This window comes from Eumetopias jubatus, unplaced genomic scaffold (assembly GCF_037043125.1).
Source record: "Eumetopias jubatus isolate StellerSeaLion01/CBP00866 unplaced genomic scaffold, mEumJub1_p1.0 scaffold_6, whole genome shotgun sequence".
Taxonomy (NCBI): Eukaryota; Metazoa; Chordata; class Mammalia; order Carnivora; family Otariidae; genus Eumetopias; species Eumetopias jubatus.
In genome coordinates, this window is record NW_028274812.1 from 15345345 (window position 1) to 15369283 (window position 23939).

Genomic DNA, 23939 nt, shown 5'->3' on the forward strand with positions numbered 1-23939 from the left:
GTCCATAAGAGCTGCCAAGAAATAGGGGTTCTATACTGATTTTATTTGTCAGATGCATTTTGTCTTAATTATCTCCAAGATAACGATTACTTGGCCAAAGGGGAAAAAAAGGAAGAGCCACTACTATTTCACAGGTAAAAAGACTATGATTTTGCTTTTCTGAGCCCTTCTTCCAATGCATTTGCGCATGTGCACGCACACATGATTTCATACTATAGCAATTAGAATAACAAGCCCTTAAAATTGGTAAGGAGAAGGACCTCTTACATGGAAGGAGGTTTTCAGGTCTTGAATTTCAAGGTTGTGCCTTTTTTGTTTGTCTGATGAGAACCAGGAGCCAAACAACTAACAAATTTACCACTACCTGGGGGTAAGGTCTTTCTTTCAAAAAGTTTCATTACAAATGCTTTCACTTAAAAACTACATGATACTCATATGTGTACACACTGAAACTCTTCTGCCCTTCAGCCTTACTGGTCTTATTTCCCTGCTGTACAACATGCGTGTGACTACAAGATGGAGAGTAAAAATTAGAAGTAGAGAGGCATCTGGGTGGCTCAGTCAGTTAAGCATCTGCCTTCAGCTCAGGTCGTGATCCCAGGGTCCTGGAATGGAGCCCCACATCGGGCTCCTTGCTCGGCAGGGGGCCTGCTTCTCCCTCTCCCTCTGCCTGCCCTCCCCCTGCCTGTGCTCTCTCTCTGTCAAATAAATAAAATCTTTTAAAAAAATTAGAAGTAGAAATAACGGAAGGATTAGACAAACTCTGGGTCAGAAAAGATGCCTGTGGACTTCCATGGTATAAATAATTTGGAAAAAAAAACTGTCTTTTATTTGAAAGTCATAAAAATGCTTCTATTGGTTCCTGCTGTTTACTATTTGTACAGCTCTATGTGATGGAACCAGCATGTTTTCTTTTAAATTGTAAGCTCCTGGAGAGCAACATTTGGCCCGTTGGGCTAATTTGTGATTTTCTTCTTTAGAAGGGCCTCAAACATACATTTTTAATAATGAGAGTGTTTCTTACAAGGTTTTGGTAAGATTCAGGGAACTCATAATACATTATTATGGGAATTAAAAGGAAGTTTCTGGAGTTACTTCTCCGCTATTAATAATGGGCAACCTTCAGGAAGTAGTTAACCATCTTTTCACCAAGTTTCATTAATATATTAGTTGAGGGAATTGATTCAAATCCCCACCCCTGGATTGTCTGCAGAGCGCTGATTCTCTTTCTGTAACTGCTGGGTGATTCTGTCCAGACACCCAGCTATCATGTCAAACTCAATATCTGGAATTGAAGTTACCACAACCCCTCTCTGATTGGCCTTTCTCTTGCTTTTCTCACCTCAGGTGACGACACCATTATTTTCCCTGTGTGTGAACCTCTTAACTTCCTTCTCTCCCAGACATCCCGTACAGAATCACCTTAAAACCACCTTCCATTATAATATCCTTCATTCTATTTCCTTTTTTCCTCATTTCACAAACACCCAAAAGTCCAGACTTTTAGCCTATCTAAACCACTGGAATACCAGTCAACTTAGTCTTCATGCTTCCACTCTCTCCCTCTGTACTCTCTCCTATATGCCTCTGGCAGGTTAATGTTAATTAAAGTGTGTTTTGTCCTCTCTCTCCCATGATTGAAAAAGCGTAATGGTTTTGTGTTGCCTGAGGCCCACAAACTGATCCTAACCTTCCTCTCATACTTTTATTTATGCACTGAGTGATTCCTACAATATGAAGCCTTGATCTGGGCCTTACCTGTGAGGTGCTCACATTCAGTAAGGGAAAGACCCATCTCTTTACACAGACACTTGGAGTCCCAGACAGAGAGGGCCACAGGAGAGAGAGAACTGCTGCATTAACATCAGAGAAGGTTAGATGAGAGTAAATTTTGACTAGAATAGGAAGAGATTTTACAGGTAAGTTTGGAAAGTAATTCCCAGCAAAGAAATGGAATGCTCATATTTGAGTAACAGCAAGTAGTCCAGTATAAAAAAGTTTATTTCAAAAGTACAAACAGTGACTTGGAAATCCTTGAACAGTGGTCTTAGGACTCTTCCCTGGGCCATGGAAGTCATTAAAGTGTTCTGTAAAATGTATTGACATGACTAGGGATTTGCCTTAAGAACATTAATAGACTGGCAGTGCGCAGAATGGCTTGGAAGAAGGACAACCAAATGAAGCAAATGGTTTAAGGGAAGGAGAAGGCAAAAGTAAACATTAAATTACTTCAATGATCCCAGGGAAAGTTAGCAAGAATTGGATGAATGCACATGATAGAAGTGGTCTCAACAGAGCTACACAACAGTTCTGATGGGAAACATCAGGGGTGAGAAGATGAAGACAGCTGACCCTACGGTTTTCAGGGTGGGTGCCTAAGGAAACAGATATCAACAGCGTTCACCAGGAAGAGTAGCTAGTGTCAGCTGAAGACACCTGGGAGTCACTAAGAAGCCAGGTTGAGGCAGGAGCTCAATGTGGGAGATATCTGCATAGTTGTGACACTTTAGGTCTTAAATATTGTTTCCCTAGGGCTTCCATGACAAAGGACCACAAATGAGTAACTTAACACAACATAAAGTATTGTCTCAGAATTCTGGAGGCTAAAAGTCTGAAATCAAGTTGTCAGCAGGGCTACACACTCTCTGAAAGCTGTGGGGAACACTACTTTCTTGCCTCTTTCTAGCTTCTCGTTTTTGCCAGCAATCTTTGGTGTTCTTTGGCATGTCGATGCATCCCTCCAATCTCTCTCTGTGGTCCCCACAGCATTCTCCTCTCTGTTTCTGCATCCAAATGCCCTTCTTATAAGGACACTAGTCCTATTGGATCAAGGGTCCACCCTACTCCAATATGACTTCAACTAATTATATCTACAGTGACTTATTTGGAAATACCAAGGTACTGGGGGTTAGGACTTCAACATGGCTTTTGGGGAAGCACAATTCAACCCATAAACAGATATGCATGAGACCACCTAGGAAACTGGTTGGAGAAAAGGATGGGGAAGTGAAAGGAAAAGAGATTGTAGATGCTGGGGAATGCCAACTTTTAAAAAGCTGAAGAGGAAAAGCAAAGAGGCAGAGAGAGGACAAAGAGCCCTCTGTTCTCTCAAGGCTTATTTACCCAGTTTTTCCTGAGCTTTTCTTGGTTTTTGCTATTTCACATTCCTGGAATTGTTTTCCAAACTGCTGGCTGCCTATGAAAATCCTTCATTTCTTTCTAGGCCTATGTCAAATATACCACCTGTATTAGTGCGTCTCCTATCAGCCTTACCCAGTGAAATTTCTTCCTTCTCTGAGGTCCTCTAGCAGGTCTTATCTACCATTCTTTAGACTTCTTGTCCTAATCTATTTAGCAGAAATGTGCCCAACACTACTAGAGGTACTGGAGCAACAGTAACCAATAGGGCAGACCAGACCTGAAATCAGCTTTCACTGAGCTTACATCCAAGTTCAGGCAGGAATATGGGGAAGCAGCACCTGGTACAGATTGACAGTCATCAACCAAATGAATAAATAAGAGAACTTCATTAAGGGTTTAAGGGTCTTAAAGAAAAATAAGGGTAATGGAGTAGGGGAAAAAAAGAAAAAAACTAGGGGCAAGCATCTGTAGGATTACTTTGGCTAGGGTAATCATGGAAGAGTCTCTGAAGATACTTACATGACATGACATGGTCTTTTTCTCTGAGAAAGTGATCTTGGGCAGAGATCTGAATGACAAGGAGCCAGCCAAGTAAAGATGCGGGTGTTGCAAGCAAAGGGAAAAATGTGCTGAGGTCCTGAGGAAGGAACATGGTTGGTGTGTTGGAGGAAGAGAAAGAAGGCCAGTGTGGCTGGATTATAATGAATGGGGGGAGAAATAAGCAGGACTAAGAGACTGTAGAGTATTATAAGCCATAGGAGGGAATCTGGACTTGAAGTGCAGTGTGAGTTTTAAGGGAAAGACCATATGAAATGATGAATACATTTAAAAGATTTCTCCTGCTGTTGCATGGAGACTAGAAGGTAGAGGGGCAAGTTTGGAATATGGAGATCAAAATTTCATATTTTTGTGTGCATATATTGTCAAGACCTCAACTTTGAGCTATATCTCTGAACAGATTCCAGAGATAAAATAGCTAGATAATGAGAGAGCAACCACCACTTCTCCCCCATCTGCTGGCCTTTTCCAGGCACGGGTACATATGTCAAGCCAGAAGGTGACTAGAAATATGAAACTAAATGTAAAACCTAATCCATCTTGGAAGACCAAGCACAAAAGGCCTAAGTTCTCTCCTAATACAGCTCTACAAAGTGGATGGAGCCAACTAAATGGGCTGAAGTTCAGAAAGTCAGGCTCTGCTTACACTCAGCCACTGTTTGGGGAGCTATCCAGGGTGCTGGAATGTCAACCCCCCCACCACCACCACCACCACCACCACCACCACCCACCCCTGACGCTTTCTAAGGCCTAATTGACAAAGCTTGTCAGTTTCCTGGTGGGACCTAATGCCTCTCTGCCTTGAACCATAACCAGACTCCACCATGATACCACCCTGATGTCCTTCTGGTCTTAGCTACCCTTTAAGTCAACACCTGCCTGGACCATGTCTGTTTGATCTAATTATATTCTTTGTACATCTGAGAGAGATAATATGAAGTGGCAGCATAGCTAGTGGTATACAGATAGGCTTGGGACTCCACTGTACCTCATGAACATTTGAAATAATAATGTCAGAGAAGCAGGGAGTTCAGTGGAGTCTTTTTTCCTTGAGTCCAAGGTGGTACTCAAAGGTGGTACCTGTAATCAAATATGCTTATATAACTCATCCAAGGTCTTTGCCTACATCACATCTTAAGAAACACTGCTTCTCCATCTGCAATGATTAACAAGTTCATGTACTATCCCATTTTACCCCTCCCTTAAATAGAATCCTTGACTTTGCTTTAAAAAAAAAAAAAAGGAGTATGTTCAACTGAAGGCCATTACTCAATTTCTTGAGTAATCAAGTTTATACACTAAGTAGTGGATGAAAATTTGTATGCTTTCAAATCAAACACTTTACCTCTTCAACTAAAACACTTAGAGCACTAGAGTAATCTGATGGATACTCATTTCTAGCTCTCTTCTTAAATAACAAGAAAAACAGGGACAGCTACAGCATCTTCAGAAGTTTCTACCTGCATGTCAGACCCTTCACTGTCCTTAAATAGGTTTGAGGGTCAGTGTGACTTATAAAGAGCCAAAGAAGTTCAGTAAAACTTTTTAGTTGCATGTTATCAAGACTATGATGAGAAAATGGGACAAGAAACCACTAAACTCGCTCTGGTATTTCCTTTTTATATGCACAAACAAGCCAAATACATAGAAACACCATTGAAGTAAAAAGAAAATAAACTACTTTATTTTTACATAATCAAGAATAAATACATGGCCAAGAATGTCTTTGTTTGATCTAATGGTCAATTAATTTTGTTAATTTCTATTCACAGAACTCCCCAAACTCCCTTTCATCTCCTGGTCTTTGCTCATATGCTGATACATATGAACATCCATCCCCTTCTCCTTCATTCTGCTCATTTGACTCATCCTCCAGACTTAATTTTGAATCAGGAAAAATCCTCAGAGCCTGACTCAACCCCTACCAGGACTGAATGAAGTTTGGACTCCTATATAAGACCCTTCACTCACCCTCATCTTGGCACATGTCACACTGTTATTTAGTGGTCGGTTTATCTGTGCAACTCTCCCACTACCCTTTAAGGTCTATGAGAATAAGGACCATGTCTTTCTTATAATTGTATCTCCAGGGCCTTCCACAGTGCTTTGCCTAGTAGAGGTAATCAATGAATAAATGAATGAACTCATAAACCGAATCATTTTTAAGGTCCCTCCCTATCTCTAAAAGTTAATATCTCTGCTTCATTTCTATGCTTCTTCTAAAACTATGGACTCAATATTCACCTCATTTAATAAAGCTTATTTAAGTGACTTCATACCATGATAAGAAGTTTCTGAAGCCAGGCAGAAATTGCAGTTTATGCCATTTATGTATACAGTAAAATTTTATATAATATTATTTATAGCACAATGAAATCCTACTATTTAGTCTATACATACAAGATGGAGATAAGATATATATTTTCACCATCAAAGAGTATGCAGAAATTTTCTAAATATACGAACTTGAGATAATGCAATACCAATAAAATATTTATTTTTATTAGCTCACATTTCCTTCACTATTTTTTTAAGTGCATTATTTTTCTTTTCTGTGTTTTTTTGCTCTAATGCCTTAATGCTCAGAGACAATACTCAGTCTGATGTGAAGTTATATAATACACTTTTCAATGCTGAACAAATAGGATGAAAATAATTTGTGAGAATATTGGTGTTATTCCTTGAAGAAAGGTCCTTTCTATCTTTAATATTAGTAATTTGACTTTTAAAACTGAAAATATTTATTTTCTTATATTTCATCTATTATTTCCTTATCTTTATCATATATTTATCCCTAACCTGACTTACTCTCTAATTGTATCATGGGAACAAGTTCCTTTGCCTCCCCAATAAATTTCCCAAATAAATTCCAAATTTTGTGGGATTACAGATTATATCTTACACATATTTTGATTTCTCTCAGAACATCTTGCACAGGTATAGAGTAAGTTTTTAATAAACATGAAGAGTCAAAACTTTAGATTTAGAAACAATCTATTCCCTTCCCATACATTAAATCAAAGGTCAGCAAATTATGGCTCCCAGGTCAGTTCTGGTCTGTTTTTGTATATAAAGTTTTATTGGCACACACCCACTTACTTATATATTGTCTGTGGTTCCTTATAGGCCACAATGTCAGGACTGAGTAGTTGCAACAAGGACTACAAAGCCTAAAACAGTTACTATCTGGCCTTTTACAAAAAAAAAAAAAAAAATGCTGTTGAAAGTTGCTCTCAATCATTTTTATAGATGAGAGAACTATCTCAGATAAATGATTTATCCAAGTTTGTAGCTGAACCTGTTTACTAAATCTTCCTCTGTCAGATGATTTGTCAATACCAGATTAAATGTTTGGTGAAAATAATGCTATTTTAGAATACATAAAAGCAAATAAAAAGTAATATCACAAATGAAGATGGTTGTTGAAAGACCTCTCGGGGCTTATGCTAACCTAAACCAAATAGAAATCTCGTTTTTCTAAATTAAGATAGTATCAGGTGGTAAAATTAAATAATCTATGTTGCTTTAACTCATATGTGTGTATATATACATATCCATGTGTATGTTTATTTATTTATATCTCTATTTCTTTGTGTGTGTACATATATGTATATTAACAAAAATTTACTATCAGAGAATATCATTAATTTTATTTAAAAATCCAACAAAAAAGTATAAATCTTACAGATTTCTAAAAGATGCTGAAAGTAATAACTGTCAAAAACTGCTTTTAAAATGGACCAAGACAAATAAATAAATAAATAAAATGGACCAAGGCAAAGTTAATTCAGCTAACCTAAACTCCTGTCAGACTGCTATTCTTGTCAAGACAAAGGATTTTTACCATAGATATTTTAGGTAGTAGAAATAATTTATGTTTCCCCCAGGGCATCCTATAAAATGCAACAATATAGACATTCTTGGAGTACAAATAAATTGGAGCTGTCAGTAGAAGGGAGAAGCTGCTCTTGGTAAGCCACATATAAAAGAGGATCCAGGCACACAGGTGAATGAAATGTTACAAGTAAATACTTACTAACCACTTATACTGATAATATGTCCCCTATTACAGGTCACCAGCTATTGAGTCTTCTCATTTTAGCAAAAGTCATATCATCCACTGAGACAACAAAGAGATGGAAGAAGAGCAAGGGAAGAACCAGTCAAGTTAGAATTGGTGCAAAGAACTGGTGGTCTGGAGCAAAGATCAGAACAGAAGGCATATCTGGACATAGCCAAGGTGGAAAAGTACTAATGTAGAGACAACTCATCTTATATTATATCATACAAGCCTAGTTGCCTGCAACAAATGGATACCCACCTGCCATCCCCTAATCAGGGCACAGACCTCTCCAGACCCAGCCATTAAAGTCCCCTTCCTACAGAGTTGCTCAAGACTGCTTGGATCGTGCCAATGGAGGAAGCATAATTACTCAGCCACAACTGCCCTGGTCTTTGTCAACTCTTTCTCCTGAGAGTTTTTTTTTTCTCCATGTTTCTACCCGACATACTAGTGGACCTACCAGGTATTAGAGCTTTCTTCTACAAATGACTGCTCATATGCCTTCCTTTTTCAGTTGCTTACCCTCAGGATTAAAAGTAGAATAAGTTGTTTTCAACACACTATTACCTTGAATACTTCTCTTGAAGAAGGCCTTACAGCCCTCACAGGACCAGACGCCATAATGGTAGCCTGAGGCATAGTCATTGCACACTGCACAGTAGCGGGTCTCCTTGGCAGACTCCATAGCCATGCTTCCCTTGTCACTGGTACTGGCCAATCTCTCTCTGCCACCCTGGCGCCGATTGTCTGAGTTTGGCCTGGGGGGAAAAAAATAAAAAGTAGGAGAAAATAAAAACAGTGAATCTATTAACATGAGAAAAGCAAAACATGTATGCTCTTCTAAAGAATAAGAGGCTTGGAGGATGCAGCAGATCCACTTTATTCTGACATTTTGAAATAAAGAATCATAATGTAAGCTAATCTTTCATTACCTCTTGCCGGCTGTTACAGCAAAAGGTGTTTGCCTATTATATTAACCTTGAGGGGAAATTGTTTATTGCAAACTTGCTTAAGAAATGGATGGCCCACACCAGAATATATTATCTAGAAAAATGACAAAATGAAATTAACTTGTTTTTAATAGAGTTACTCTTTTTTTTTTTTCAGGGATTCACAATTAATGCAGAACCATTAGAGACCAACGCTCATTCCAATTCTAGACACACTAAGCATCTTTAGGAAGTAGAGACAAAGTAAAAAGCAGCTGGGGCATTTGAAACTCAAATGAACTGATGAGCAAACAATAGAACACGTATAGAAAGATAACAATTCAAATTTTTATGTGACTGTTACCATGTAACCCTAGATATCAGTTTTTATAACTTGTCTATAATTTAAGGGTGCCGTTCAATACTCATTACTCCTCTTTTAGAGCATGTAGAATAAGAAGCAAAGAAACACAGATGATTACTCCAACCTTATAAAAAGTTTGTAGAGGAAGCATATCCCAGAAAGAAACCTGAGAATTAACAGTAAGTTCTGGGAGAATGCAGGAAATGGAGAAGTAAAAAGTTTTAAGGAAGAAGAAAGCTTTCAGAAGGAAGAGTGATTGACAGTGCCAAATGGAGCAGAGAAGTCCAATAAAGCAAGGACTGATGACATAGAAGTAGGATTTGACAAAGAGGAACCTTAGCAAGGAGTTTCGGTAGAGGTGTTCAAGCGCAAGCCAAAATCTAGTGGGTGGGAAACAGAATGGAATAGGAGGAAATGAAAATGAGTGAAGACCATTCCTTTGAGAACTTAGATAAGAATGGGTAAAGAAAGAGATGGGGTGGGGTGTTTGCTAAAGAATATAAAGATTAAAAAAAGGATTTTCAGAATGGAAGCCTCATCTAGAATGAAGGAAATGGGCAAAAGAGAGGGAAGAGTTGGGGGTACAGAGAAGGGCGGAACAGAACAAAGTCCAGGGAAGTATAGCAGTTGGGATTAAAGACACAGGTAGAAGGAACAGCCTCAACAAAGACACTTTGAAGAAGACAGAGAAAAAAGAGCTAAGAAAAGGAGCAAATGAGATGAAATTTGCATCTCTCGTTTAACCAGTATAAGATTAGAACTTAGATCAATCCAGGATTTGCTAGGCATGTGCAACCGAATAAAAGCAATGGAAGAGAAATGAGGGTGTATGGTCAGAGCTGAGCACAGTACCTGGTATGTAGTTGGCACTCAATAATATATTTAAATGAACTCATAGAATGTTTCAGAGTGTATAGGAAAAAAAGAAAAGTTGAAAAATACTGGAAAGATAGATGGAGTGAAGGTACGAAAGAAAGAAAGAAAGAAAGAAAGAAAGAAAGAAAGAAAGAAAGAAAGAAAGAAAGAAAGAAAGAAAGAAAAAGAAAGAAAGAAAGGAGAAAGAAAGAAAAGAAAGAAAGAAAAGAAAGAAAGAAGAAAGAAAGAAAGAAAGAAAGAAAGAAAGAAAGAAAGAAAGAAAGAAAGAAAGAAAGAAAGAAAGAAAGAGCTGGAACACCTGTGGCTCAGCCTCTGACTTCAGCTCAGGTCATGATCTCATGATACTGGGATCCAGCCCCACTGTTGGGCTCCTCACTCAGCACAGAGTCTGCTTGTCTCTATGCCCCTCCCCCTGTTCGTACTCTCTCTCTCAAATAAATAAATAAAATCTTTAAAAAATAATAAAAAATAAATTTTAAAAAACCAACCTAGGATGAGATAAAATGAATTTAAGATAGAGTTTCCAGGGTCTCTGATTAAAGAAACTCATGCTTCCTGCTTCTACTCCCCACCCAAAAAACAGGACCACACTGACTTTTTCACTGGCCCTCCCTTTCACAAGCGCTGTCTTTCCTTTTAGCTCAAATTTTATGACCCTTTCCTACTCTGATCACTCATTGGTATTGTCCACAATTTTGTGGCAGTGGTTCTCAAACAATACTTGCCATAATGCTCACAAAATACCGGCTCCTTGCGTTAAGCGCATCTGACTTGGCCGATTTTTTCCACTCTAAATGACACAGCTCTTACTTTGGCAGCCTCAAATGGAAGTTCTTTATTTTTTAATATCTTTAGAGAGCACGGGCTTGCAGTTTTCAGTTCCAGTTCATATTCTGCCTATCCCCTTCCATTTCATCACAATGTTGTTGAACTCCCCTCTCCCCAGTCAACCTCAATCTTGTACTGTTCGTTTACTAACATCTTATGATGATTCAAGTCAGTAGGAAGCAGCTGTGAATATTTAACTATAGGAGCTTAGTGCCTTTTGGGGGCAGTGTGGTTAGCAAGCTGGACACTGACAGTTTTGAGGCCTTATAAATCTTAAGTACTGCAGCCTCAATACCCAGCTCAGGGCCCAGCCCATAGCAGACATTCCATACACATTTGTTGAATGAAGGAAGGAAGGAAGGAGTGAATGATATATGCATGGATAAAAGTTCCAAAGTATCAAGCATTTTCCACCCATCCCTGCATAATAAAATACTGCAAATTTTAAAACTGTGGTAGGGTAAATATAACATAAAATTTATCATCTTAATTTTTTAGTGTAGAGTTCAATAATTTTAAGTTATTCACATCAGTGTTAACCAACCTCCAGAGCTTTTCCATCTCGCAAAACTGAAACTTCACACCCATTCAACAACTCCCCATTTCCTCCTCCCCCCAGGCCCTGGCAACCACCATCTACTTTCAATCTCTATGCACTTGACTACTCTAGATAATTCATATAAGTGGAATCATATGCTAATTGTCTTTTTGTAAACAGTTTATTTCACTTAAGCATAATGTCCCCAGGGTTCAGCCATGTTGTAGTATGGTCAGAATTGCCTTTCTTTTTAAGGCTGAATAATATTACATTGTACATATTTATCATATTTTGTTTATCCATTCATCCACCAATAGACAATGGATATTTGGGCTGCTTCCATATTTTGAATAATGCTATTAACATGGGTGTTCAAATATCTCTATGATAAAGTCTGCTTTCAATTCATCTGGATATATACCCAGAAGTAGGATTGTTGGATCATATAGTAGTTCTATTTTTAATTTTGTGAAGAACTGTCATATTGTTTTCCATAGTAACTGCACTATTTTACATTCCCACCAACAATGCACAGGGTTCCAATTTCTCTGCACCCTTCCCAACATATGTTTTTTTTCTGTTTTGTTTAATAGCAGCCATCCAAATGGGTTTGAGGTAATCACTGCATCTTAAGGTCACCTCTCTTACCAACCATTCCTAATCCTCACCCTGGTAATAACTTATTCCTGTTCCGAACTCAATAGCCAGTTTTTCTTTACTTCTTCCACTTGCTACATTCTTACTGCTTCAGTTGTATATTCGTGTGTCTCCATTGCTGCTAAGTTGCTCGTGTCTTACTCATCTTTGGAACCCCAATTGTTTATAGCATAGTGCCTCATCCAAAACAGAGACTCAATAAATATTGATATCAAATGAATTAATCAATGACTGAATCAATAAAGTGATCATTTTTACAATACAAATGGAATATGTAAATACTGTTTTTAAAAGTACTGGTAAAAAAATTAACAGCAAAAGCTCATTTTCCCTAGATCTCGCAGAGATGTATGCTACCAGCAAAATGTCTTCCATCTATACTTTATCTTTGAGATGTCCCTGGAATACTGAAAATCCACTGCAGGCATAGAGCATAAAACCAGAAGGCCTCAAAAAAAGAAGAAAGGAAATTTCACAGGCCATATTTCCTTTCCATAAAGGAACTTTTTTATCCAACTTGGAAAATCATATATGTTAACACTGTCAGTTAACATTTTGGCCCAACCCTGCTCTATGAATGCTCCTAAACAGGAGGAGGAGTCATGAAAAATATAATCCAGATCAACCTAAAAGGCAAGTGAGATCTTCTCATTGTCACAAAGGCCTGTGGCACCTTGAAATATGTTCGGGTTTTCTGGAATATCCATTAGGCCAAGGCAATTTGGTACAACTGCCTCCAGACAGAAATCTGTGTCCCCAGTATGCAGACTAACTTGGCCTCATCCTCTGTAGTGGAAAGGAACAGAGTGGGAGGTGCCTGTGCCTGGACTCAGACCAAGCCACAAGGGTAGGCCAGGCACCGACCTGAGGTTAGAGCAGCCCTCAGGGATGAGCCTCATTAGAGGTCCCAGACTCATCTCTTCCAGCTTCCCTCTCCCCAGCCTAGACCAACCGCATCTGTCAAAGACATGGCACTTTGGCTTCATGCTTCTTTGGTAGGAAATACTTATACCATGTTTAGGGCAATCTTTCTTCCTCTCAGTCAGCCTTAGAGGCCCTTTGGCTTCTTATTTTCATAGAACCTAAATTACTCTCATTTTCATTATCTAAATGTCATCAGGTTCTGCTTCCCTTATCTCTTTATTCTAGGTGAAAATTTAACTAATTCTTTAGCCATTTTGCTAAAACATCTCTCTCTTTATAAAATTCTTTTTTTTAAGATTTTATTTATTTATTTTATTTATTTATTTATTTATTAGAGAGCGAACGAGAGAGAAACAGCATGAGAGGGGAGAGGGTCAGAGGGAGAAGCAGGCTCCCCGCTGAGCCTGATGCGGGACTGGATCCCAGGACTCCGGGATCATGACCTGAGCCGAAGGCAGTCGCTCAACCAACTGAGCCACCCAGGTGCCTGCCTCTTTATAAAATTCTTACCCTTTCTCACTGAATTGTCACCAAACCTCTATAGTTTCTCATCTTGGACACATTCTCTCAAGACTCAGATAAGAAGTTGACTAGTTTACCAAGTTAGACGTTCTTCAGCCTTACGGGTATGTTTAAACATTCTCTAAAAAGTAAGGCGGAAGCTTATGCGAAAAATAGAGGGATGTTTTATCAGTGACTGAACACACTGCAGCTCTGAGGCACACAAGTGCTTAGGAACAAGAAAAGAAAGGAATGATGAGAGATCAGACAAGAGAAAAGAAAGGCGGAAGCATGAGAGATCAGACAAGAGAAAACACCACTGCACCTATGGAAACTGGAAACTCAACTGACAAGATTTAGTTTCCTTTTCATTACAGCCAGTGACTACTAAATATTTCCCAATGAGTGCCCCACTGACATTACATATTCAATATGATGAAGAGAGAAGTCTGAAGGCATTCATCTTGGGTCCAGAAAGTGGACGCTCTTAGACCAAGTCCTAACAGGGCAAAACAAAGTGCATTTATCAAGAAGATTTTCATTAATCAAAGGAACAGTCTGAAGCTCAACATAATCAAATACTGTTGGTTTTCCAAACATAAACCATGGTACCAGCCAATCCAAAGGCATTATTCACCTGATGAATCAAGAATTTTTTTTTTTAAGATCTTATCCATTTATTTGAGAGAGAGAGAATGAGAGATAGAGAGCACGAGAGGGAAGAGGGTCAGAGGGAGAAGCAGACTCCCCGCTGAGCAGGGAGCCCGATGTGGGACTCGATCCCGGGACTCCAGGATCATGACCTGAGCCGAAGGCAGTCGCCCAACCAACTGAGCCACCCAGGTGCCCGAATCAAGAATTTTTTAAAGAATTTTTAAAGCCTTGGTTTCTAGAAGAAACATTTTTACGAAGCTAAGTGAAAAGAACAAACAGATGTCCACTCCCTAGAGATGTGGGGTAATTAAGTGTTAGTGTGATAACCTCATGAAATTCTAATCCCCAAATGAAATCCCCAAAGTTATATGCACCCAAAGTGCCTTACACTTTTTCTTGATGGCACTTACCACAGTTCCCCGTCCTATACTTGAGCGATTATTGACAAATATATGTCCCCCCTAACAAACAGTAAATTCTAGGAAGGCAGGGATCACATCTCAGCTCCCAATTTTAACTGATGCACATTTAGGTCCTTGATGAACATTTGCTAAATGTACCTCTTCCATCTAATCCATCACCAAATTACATCAGTTATTTCTTCAAAACACTATGCCTATCATCCTTTGCATTCCTTGTTTTCGTCATTCTTGCCTAAGACATAAAAAACCCTACATCTGAATTACTAAAAGTAGTCTCCTGCCTCTCACAAGTCTTCAAACTCAGCCTGCCTGCCATTGTCAAAAGAATGGTCACAAAATATAACTTTCATCTTTCAATAACTTTTCATTACATATATCTGAGGGTCATTACCGTTTGGGGGCATCAGGGACCTGTTTGATAATATAGGGAAGACTCTGAAACTGTCTTTTCTAGAGAACACATACAAACGAACTCTCAAACTTGTGCCTATTAATTCTGGGGGCATGATAAACCAGGAAAATAAAATTTTAAAAATTTATTTTTAAAATCATCGACATATAGAATTAAGCTCAAATTCTTGAATTCCCTGCTCCAACCAGTATTGGTCCCTCTATAGCTCCCTGAGCAAAATTTTATCAACTCCACCTGAGAAATTGCTCATAACTACATTCTCTGCAGTCTCTGCTTCCCATCAGCCATCACATCTCATCTCTCATAGAAAACGAAGCTTTAGTTCCCCCATCTTCCATAAGGCTTAGCCTAAGTATTCCAACTCACACTGGTTCAACTTTGAATTCCTACAGCACTTCAAGTCTTCACCACTTCTCTTGACACTGGATTATCATCTCTCTGGCAACTACTCTACTCCTGATTCCTTTGCAGTATTTTCTTCCTCTACCAGGCTCCTAAATGTCAGTGTTCCTCAGGGTTCTGCCCTCAGCCATCTGTCATCCTTAGCTGACATTTCCTTTGTGTCAATCTTAGCCACACGTGTGGCCACACTCAACTGCCATCCTATATCCCTCTCCTGGACTTCAGATGTAGATTCAAATCACCCACTTTGCAGCTCCTCTTGAATGACCCAAAGAAACCTGAAACTTAATGTGCACAAAACTAAACTCAGTATCTTTCCCAAGCAGCCTGCTTCTATTCCTGCACTCCCATTTTGGCCCTACAGCCCTAGGATCCAACCAAGGCATTCAGGCATGCTCTTCCCTCTGCCTGGCCCCTGAGTAACTCCTATTTACCTTGCAGTCACAGGTTGAACTTAATTTTCTCCAAGGAGCTCTGCTGACCTCCAGGAGCTAGATTACAGGCACCCTGGACTCTCCCCAGTGGAGTAGCCATCTTTTCACTCCCTGCAATACTATGATTTCTAATAAGAAATACGTATTTTGTCTTTGTCCCATTTCTTGCACAGAGCTTCCAAAACCCTTGGAATTTCCTAAGGGATAGGAGAGCAACAAAGGTGTCTCTTATATGTTAATGAGACGACTTTTAGACCCCACCTAAGAATGAGGGCTGGTTGCCAGGGAAAGCATCTAAAATAGAGAGTTGGAACTTTCAGTCCCCTGCCACCCCACCTCCCACCTCCAGGGGAGAGGGGCTGGAGGCTGAATCAATCACCACTGGCCAACAATTTAATCAATCACACTTATGTAATGAAGCCTCCATAAAAACCCAAAAGCACAGAGTTCTGAGAGCTTCTGGGTTGGTGAACATGTGAAGTTGCTGGGGAAGTGGTGTACCTGGAAGGGATATGGAAGCTTCACATGCTTTCCCCATGCCTTGCCCTGAGCATCTCTCCCACCTGGCTATTCCTGACTTACATCCCTTTATCTGGTGATCTAGTAAGTCAAATGTTTCTCTGAGTTCCGTGAGCAATTCTAGCAATTTAATCGAACCCAAAAAGTGGTTCATGAGAACCTCTGATTTATAGCTAGTTTATAGTTAACCAGAAGCACAGGTTAAAACCTGGGCTTGTGACTGGCATCTGAAGTAGGGGCAGTCTTGTAGGACTGAGCCCTTAAGCTATAGGGTCTGATGCTATCTCCAGGTAGATGGTGTCAGAATTTAGTTAACTGCTTGGTGGTATATTAAACACACACACAGAGACAAAGTCAGAGTCACACGCCCCTGTTTAAAACTCTTGGCAGCTTCCTACCGCATCAAGAATAAAATTCAAAAAAACCCAGCATGATCAATGTCCTGCCTGTCACTCCAACAGGGACTCCTCACACTCTCTCCCTCATCACCGAGTTCCAAGCACTGAATCGCAGCTGTCCCACAAACGCCAAGTACCTCCACGTCTTGGAGCCCTTCTCCCTGACTTGCTCCGAACTCCGTGCAGTTCCTCACCTGATCAAGTGCCATTTCTGACCTTGCTAAAGTAGTCTTTCTATGACTTCCACCCTCTTACACTAGTTTATTCCTTTATAACACATCACTACCTGACATCAAACCAAATTTTAATTTATTTTGTTATATATCTTCCCCACTGAAATGTAAGCTTCATTCCCCAGCACCTTGAAGAGAGCCTACTCTACAAATAATGGTTGAATCAGCCAGTGCATAAATAAATGTTGGTACTATGAACAAGCATTTTGTTATGTTCTGTTTAATTATCTATCTTACCCCATGCACCATAACGTCCACCACAGCAGGAACTGTGACCACCTTATTTATCAGGGTCAGCCAGCTCATGCTTAGCAGCCAGACACGCAGTAAAGTTATTAATAAGTATTTGCCATCTGAATGAATTACAGACATGGTGAAAGCCGTCCCAACTCCACGCCTGCACACTCCCATATCACAAACCCATCCTCCACACTACAACAGGAGTGACAGCTCTACCCTGCAGAATGGACCCCTATTGGAAATCTTTCATTTCTCCTCAACATCTACAGTAAGGCTTCTTAATCTTCTTCGGATGGTGGACCACAGGAAAATACCCTTATTTACAGAAACATAGATTTTGCTTATAATCTTAGGGTATTCGTTGGCCTCTGAAGTCCATGAATTGTCTCCCCAGAAGACTTCAGACTAAGAACTCCCAGACTACAGGAGAAATGCAGACTCCATAGCACAGCCATTGTGGCCTGGCCACTGTCCCAGCTCTAGGCTTATCCTTCTCTTTGATGGTTAATTTTATGTGTTGCCCTTCCCCGACCACGCTAGTCCATCTCTGGACCTTTTCCCACACTGTTTCCTATCTTGGCCAAAAGGCAAAATCTCCTGAGGGGAAAAATGCCCACTCAGATAGCAGCCACTGAATTTCTCAATAGAATCAGCATGTGCTCCTAGACTATCACATATATAACTACTCTGGAATGGTCATCATCATCATATGTATTCACTGTGAATCTCCAGGAAAGAGAGGTGACTATTACAGTCACCTATGCTTTCCAGTTTCCAGCAAAGTACAGACAAATAGTATGCACTTGACAGTTGATTAAGGAATGAGTAAAATTATATGTCCCATACTGTATGTCTTGCCTTCTCAACTAAGCTGTAAGATTTTTCAAAGTAGGTAAACTATATTTAAATTTTTTTATTATCACCAAAATACCTGGTATGGTACTTTGCACAAAGGATGTATCTAATAAATACTGAATAAGTTCATCAACAAAGAATTAAGAGCAACTCTGCAAGAGGCATAGTTGAATCTGTTGCAATAATACAATGATGTATCAAGATAATGAGAAGCCAATTATTGATGCGTGTGTGTGTATCAACATACATATCAATCTGATTGTGGGTTACTGTGTATTTCTCTCTGCTATATATATAAATATGAATGGGCATAAGTTAGTGGTGGTTTGTGCCTAGGACCAGAACTTACCTGTGGGTATTACCACACTCTCTGAAGGTTTGTGTTTGAATTTTAATATAATCTCTATTTATTTTCCATGGCAGTAAATAGACATTCTTAAAAAAAAAAAAAAAAAAGGTACAAGTTGATCTAAAATGGTAGAGTCTAGCAAGGATAAATCCTGAATCTCATTTTTAGAAAAGCTCAAGTTAACAGAGTTCTGGGCCAGGTTTGAGTAACCCATTAACGGATTTTCTGGGCAAGTTCTTTAAGCAATTTTAAAAACTTTCAGCAAGCTAAAAACTATTTTCTGGATGAGAAAAGTCAGTCCGAAGACTCTAGCTCCTTTACAATGCTCATCCGAAAACTTCATCTATCTCTTGCCTCATATTATCCACTTAATGAGTGTAATTTTTGTTTGTATTGACTGTGTGCCTTCTAATTGATTAACAGAGGCAGATAATATTCTTCCCTAAGAGATAGAAAAGAACACTCCTTCCAAAAAAATGACCAGTCATTGAAAGCAGCTCCTGCAAATGAGCTAGGGAGAGAATTTCAGCTGCTGGTTCAAAGTTCTGCCCAAAGTTCAAACCACACCCTGGATTTCTGGAAGACCAGCAAGACCCCTGGCCTAATAAGGTAAGGGGAGCTGGGAGAGTAGGCAAGTGAAGTGTCACAGGTCACTAATGACCTTGTGGCTGGCACTAGTGTCAAGTGCCTTATGTGTCACTGATCCACTTAACCCTCAAACTACCCCAAGTAGTACTATTATAAGTGCTCTTGTTTTAGAAATGAGGTGACCAAGGTACAGAGGGATAAGGAGCTCATCGAAGTCATAAAATCAAGCAACAGTGGAGTCAAGGTATCAGGCAGGCTGATCCCTGAGCCCCGACTCCCAAGAGAGAATGGAATCCTTGGGAACTCCCCCCAAAGGTAGCGAGAGCCACAGGCAGAGTATGTCACATGCTCTGGGAACAAAATCCTTACCTCAGATATCATCCCTAGTCTCATAAATAATAATCCCATTTGAATTTGCCCCCAATTATTTATTACCTGGCCAATAACAGTTTTTTAAGGGAAAACGCTAATCCAATTTCTAGTGCAAAGGTTGAGAACTCTGTTGAGTTCCATGGAAACAGAGTTTAATGGAGCTGACAACCATACAGGAGAATAGCTGGATGAAAGTTTGAATATTTCCTTAAGATAGGATTATAGGAAATATCTATTTTAACTCAACAACGAATGAAAAGTGATGGCGTTGTTAATGTTCGTATGTAAGAGTTCCGAAATTCTGCACAAAGAACATTAGCATTCACCCTTCAAAATGTAAGGCTCTCTATAAAATGTCAAGAGGTTTTCCCACTCACTTAAGAAAAATATCTTCACCCCAAAATACAAGCGAGTGTTGATTTTCCACACTAATGGGAAAAAAGAATCACCTGGCATGAAGTTCCTTAAAACCCCATTTAGTCAATATCTTTGTATCTGTGCTCGGTTACTAATGTGTAACCAAATGACCTGATTTGAGTTTCCTCACCTCTCCTTTCTCTATTCACACCAACCTGTTGCAAGTGCTAATGATCGGTGAGGCCAAGAAGCCCCAAGTGAGAAGATGCAAGAAACAAGGCATGTGGATGACACGAAGGAGGTAAGTCAAGAGAGGAGTTGTGGTTTGACACAACACCTTCTTAAAACAAGTCTGACTTCCAGCCTAATTTCCACACAAAATATGACATATATTAGGAGGATAATAATCTACTCGTATGCAGAAATACTAAGAAATTCATTCATTCATTCAACAGCCTGGCATAAGCATCTACTTGCTGCCAGGCAGGGAGTGTAGGAGGGCAAAGGACAGGAGAGGGGACAGGCAGGGGCAGCAAGACAGCGGGGAGAGGACCCTCTGCCCTTGGAAAGCAGACAACTCAAGGAGGAAGGCGTGCGCCCCTGGGAAATACAGGCCTGCTCTAACACTGGCCTCTGGTCGGCTTTTGAGTGTGATCCATAAACCACTCGTTTTATGACCCTATCCAAGAGATAGGAACAACATGTCATCACATAAAAAGCCCACACAAACATGTCCAGAAGGGCAAATGGAAATTTTTCCTTACAAAAGTTATTTGGGAATCTGTATGCCATTAAAGATCACATGGCGACAAACATAAACTTCGGGATAAAATAAGGGACTGTTGAAAAGAAAACCACAGGCCCAAAATGGCATCACTTAGGCTAAAGCCTCAGGTCAGTAAACCAGAGCTGGATCCCTAACCTAACGGCAGTTTCGACCTCCCCGGAAATGTAAGTCTTAAACTATCCATCAGGAATTTTCTGCAAAGCACCAGTTAGATAATCTGTCACCTGCGCCTTCCCCATCCCCCCAAAGGAAGATGAGGTCATCGGCAAAATAAGACCCCCTTTTATTCCCCCTAAGAGAAGACCTTGCCTGGAATAATCCTTTCTTTTCTTTTGCTACTAACGCTCTTGCCCCACCCTCCTTCCCATAAAAACCTTCCATTCTGTGCAGCTCCTCAGAGTGGCCCTGTCCTTGCTAGATGAGATACTCACTGATTCATGAATCATTTCATAAAGCTGATTAAATCTTCAAATTGACTTGGTTGAATTTTGTGGGTTTTTTTTTTAACAAGAGGCAAGGGACCCTAGGCTGGGTCAGGATGCCTGGGTTCTAGACAAAAGGCTGCCAAGACAGCTGCATGGGCTTAAGCAAGTCACCAAACCTCTCTGGTCTCAGCTGCTTCTCTGTAAGAGAAGAAACCCCAACTATGTTTTCTAAATTCCTTTCCAGCTCTGTGATTGGAGGACCATGATTCTGTCTCATGCCTCTGACCAATAATACATCTGTGGCCAGCTAGAATTTCTTCAATGGATCTCATGAATGCACAGCCCATGTTTCAAAACTCTTTCCCAAGAGCAATATAATGTGTGCAGATGAGATGGCGAGAGGCAGAGGCACTGCGTTTCAGTCTGCTCAGCACTGCCTCCTTTGTCCGTGACTGATTCTAGATGACAAACACCCATCCCATCACAGGGAGCTGTCAGTGAGGGCCAGCGTGTTTCTGACTGCTAACATGACCTGCCCTGCAAAAAAAAAAAGTCACTCCTCTAAAGGAGGCATGAGAAACAGGAGGGAAAATACTAGAGGGAAGGAACAAGAAATGGAGAGACGAAGGAAAGGGGGAAAGTACTTCCGTATATTTGACTTTCTCTTGGTTCACGGAACTCTACCAGCAATCCTTGAAGTGGGAATCCGAATAGAAGAAAATAGACCTGAGATATCAAAGACAAATTAAGCAGAATCCATCTACTGTGTCTCTCTGGCCAGGCTAGTACGCAAGGCTAGAAAGAGTTCCAAAGCAAATGATTCTGGGATAAGAGACAATTTGGATTTGGTTTAAAATGAAGAGAAGTTCTTTTGCACAGAATGACTTCATCAAATGTTTAAACATAATCAGTGACCAGAACTGCAACTCTTCTGAGTAGGGACCAACGGCTCTCTTAGATGTGGAAGTTAAAACTGAATCTTCGGGTTACTCTTCTTTGATTTTCCAATTCACCCAACAGGAAGCAAGCTCAAAGAGCAGCCCATTCTTTTGTGGATTTCTAAGAAGACACAGTAGATCTCTCTGTGATATAGCTGTGACCACAGCTGCAGATGGTGTCATTCAGAGACACGAGGAACACGTGGGACATGTAGCGAGCCACATGCCATATGGATCTCATGGCCAAAGAAGATTGGGTTGCTGTGCATGATTATGCCTTTTCGGGGACAGCGATTCCATAAGTTTCAGGAAGTTTGGGAGTTCTGATGTGCTATTATTATCTCTTTGACTAAGGTTAACATAAGCAAAGTGCTCTCTGGAATCCTCCTGAGTTCCCCCCCACACCCCCCAAGCATCTTTGCCACAAGCATTTTCACCACATAACTAATCGCCCATGAGGCAATTAGTTGTAAAAGATAAAATCACAAAAATCAGAAGAGTGAATTAAAAAGACTTTATTGCAAATTCAAAATATTTTATTATGCTCAAAATATATAGTGGAGATTTACGCCAACACTGTGCAAATAACTGATTTTATTTTGTGGATTGCATCTAAGCACCTGTCTTCAAAGTGGTTTAAAGAGTTTTTTTTTTCTTTGTTGCTTGTTGATTCGTCTCCTCATTGCACTTTTTCTTTTTTTGCTAAAATTTCCCCCTTCCTATAAGAGGCATCAGTTTCCCAATACAAGGATGCATATTTGTACAATTATTGCATTGTGAAAGCCTACACTGCTATTTATTCTTGATATATGTCACATGTTCATTGATAAGATATTCCAAAATTCTATGGGAAATGCGTGTTCAAAACTCTGGGGAGCGGAGCAAGATGGCGGAGGAGTAGGAGACCTGGATTTCGTCTGGTCTCAGGAATTCAGCTGAATAGGGATTAAATCATTCTGAACACCTACGAACTCAACAGGAGATCAAAGATAAGAAGAGTAACAACACTCTGAACAGAAAAGCGACCACTTTCTGGAAGGTAGGACGTGCGGAGAAGTGAATCCGAGGCGGTATTCGGGAGGATAGACGGCGGGGGAGGGGGCCTCCGTCGGCCGCTTCTGGCAAGTGCTAGAGCCGCGGAGCACAAAATTGGACCTTTTAGAAGTCGGCTCCGCGGAGGGACGTCGCTGCAGTGGCTAAGCGGGGGTGGAACCCTCGCGGGACAGTGCGGTCTCAGGACCCTCGGGGTCACAGAAAGTCCGGGGGTGCCTGAGTGCAGCAGAGCTCCCAGGTATTGGAGCAGGGAAGCCGGCTGCAGAGACGGAGCCGAGGCGCGGGCTCTCAGCTCGGGGTGGCCATAAACTGTGATCCGCGGCCCAGTCGGGGCACGGCTCCTCCAGCAGGGACCCAACAAGCGGCAGAGCCGGGGAGACTCCCCTTCCTCCCCCGGGAGGAGCGGCGCGGGAGCGCACCGCAGGGATCTGCTGGGTTTGGAGACTCCACACGGGGTCGGGCACCAGAGATAGAACCGCTCGGTCACAGGCCGGGTGAGCATGGAGTGCGGCCGTAGACCGGGGAGACCAGAGTGATTGCTTTTCTCTGGGGGCGCACTGAGGAGCGGGGCCCCGAGTTCTCAGCTCCTCCGAGTGGAGATTGGGAGGCCACCATTTTCACCCTGGTCCTCCAAAGCTGTACCAGAGCTTGCAGGGAACAAAAGCTCCTGAGAGCAAACCCGAGCAGCTTGCTTATCCCTGACCAACAAGGGCGGGGCAATTCCGCCTCCAGCAAAGACATTTGGGAACCACGGCAACAGGCCCCTCCCCCAGAACATCAGCACAAACAGCCAGCCAGCCAAGACCAAGTTTACCGATCAAGGAGAACGGGAGAACTCCAGCGCTAGGGGAATACTGCACATAGAATTCATGGCTTTTTTACCATAATTCATTAGTTTTTCAAAGTTAATTTTTTTAACTGTTTTTTTTGAATTTTTCTTTTTCCCTTGTTCAAACAACATCTTCTCAATCCCTTTTTTTAAAAAAACATTTTTTATTTTTCATTTTTAGAGTCCTACTTTTATCCCTTCATAGTAGTTACCCTTATTTTTGGCATATATATATAAGTTGTCCTCTCTTTAAAATTTTGAGATACAATTTCCTCTAACAAATCAAAATATAC

General features: G+C 40.6%; 1 protein-coding gene across 2 annotated transcripts in view; it reads right to left on the minus strand.

Moving 5' to 3' along the window:
* Window positions 1-23939, minus strand: part of ESR1 (estrogen receptor 1) — a 379111-nt gene that overhangs the window by 219939 nt on the left and 135233 nt on the right. For both annotated transcript variants that reach the window (XM_028103407.2, XM_088023837.1), the window contains exon 3: window positions 8330-8520. In XM_028103407.2, the coding sequence (XP_027959208.1) occupies window positions 8330-8520 (191 nt within the window). The remainder of the gene's footprint in view (window positions 1-8329; window positions 8521-23939) is intronic.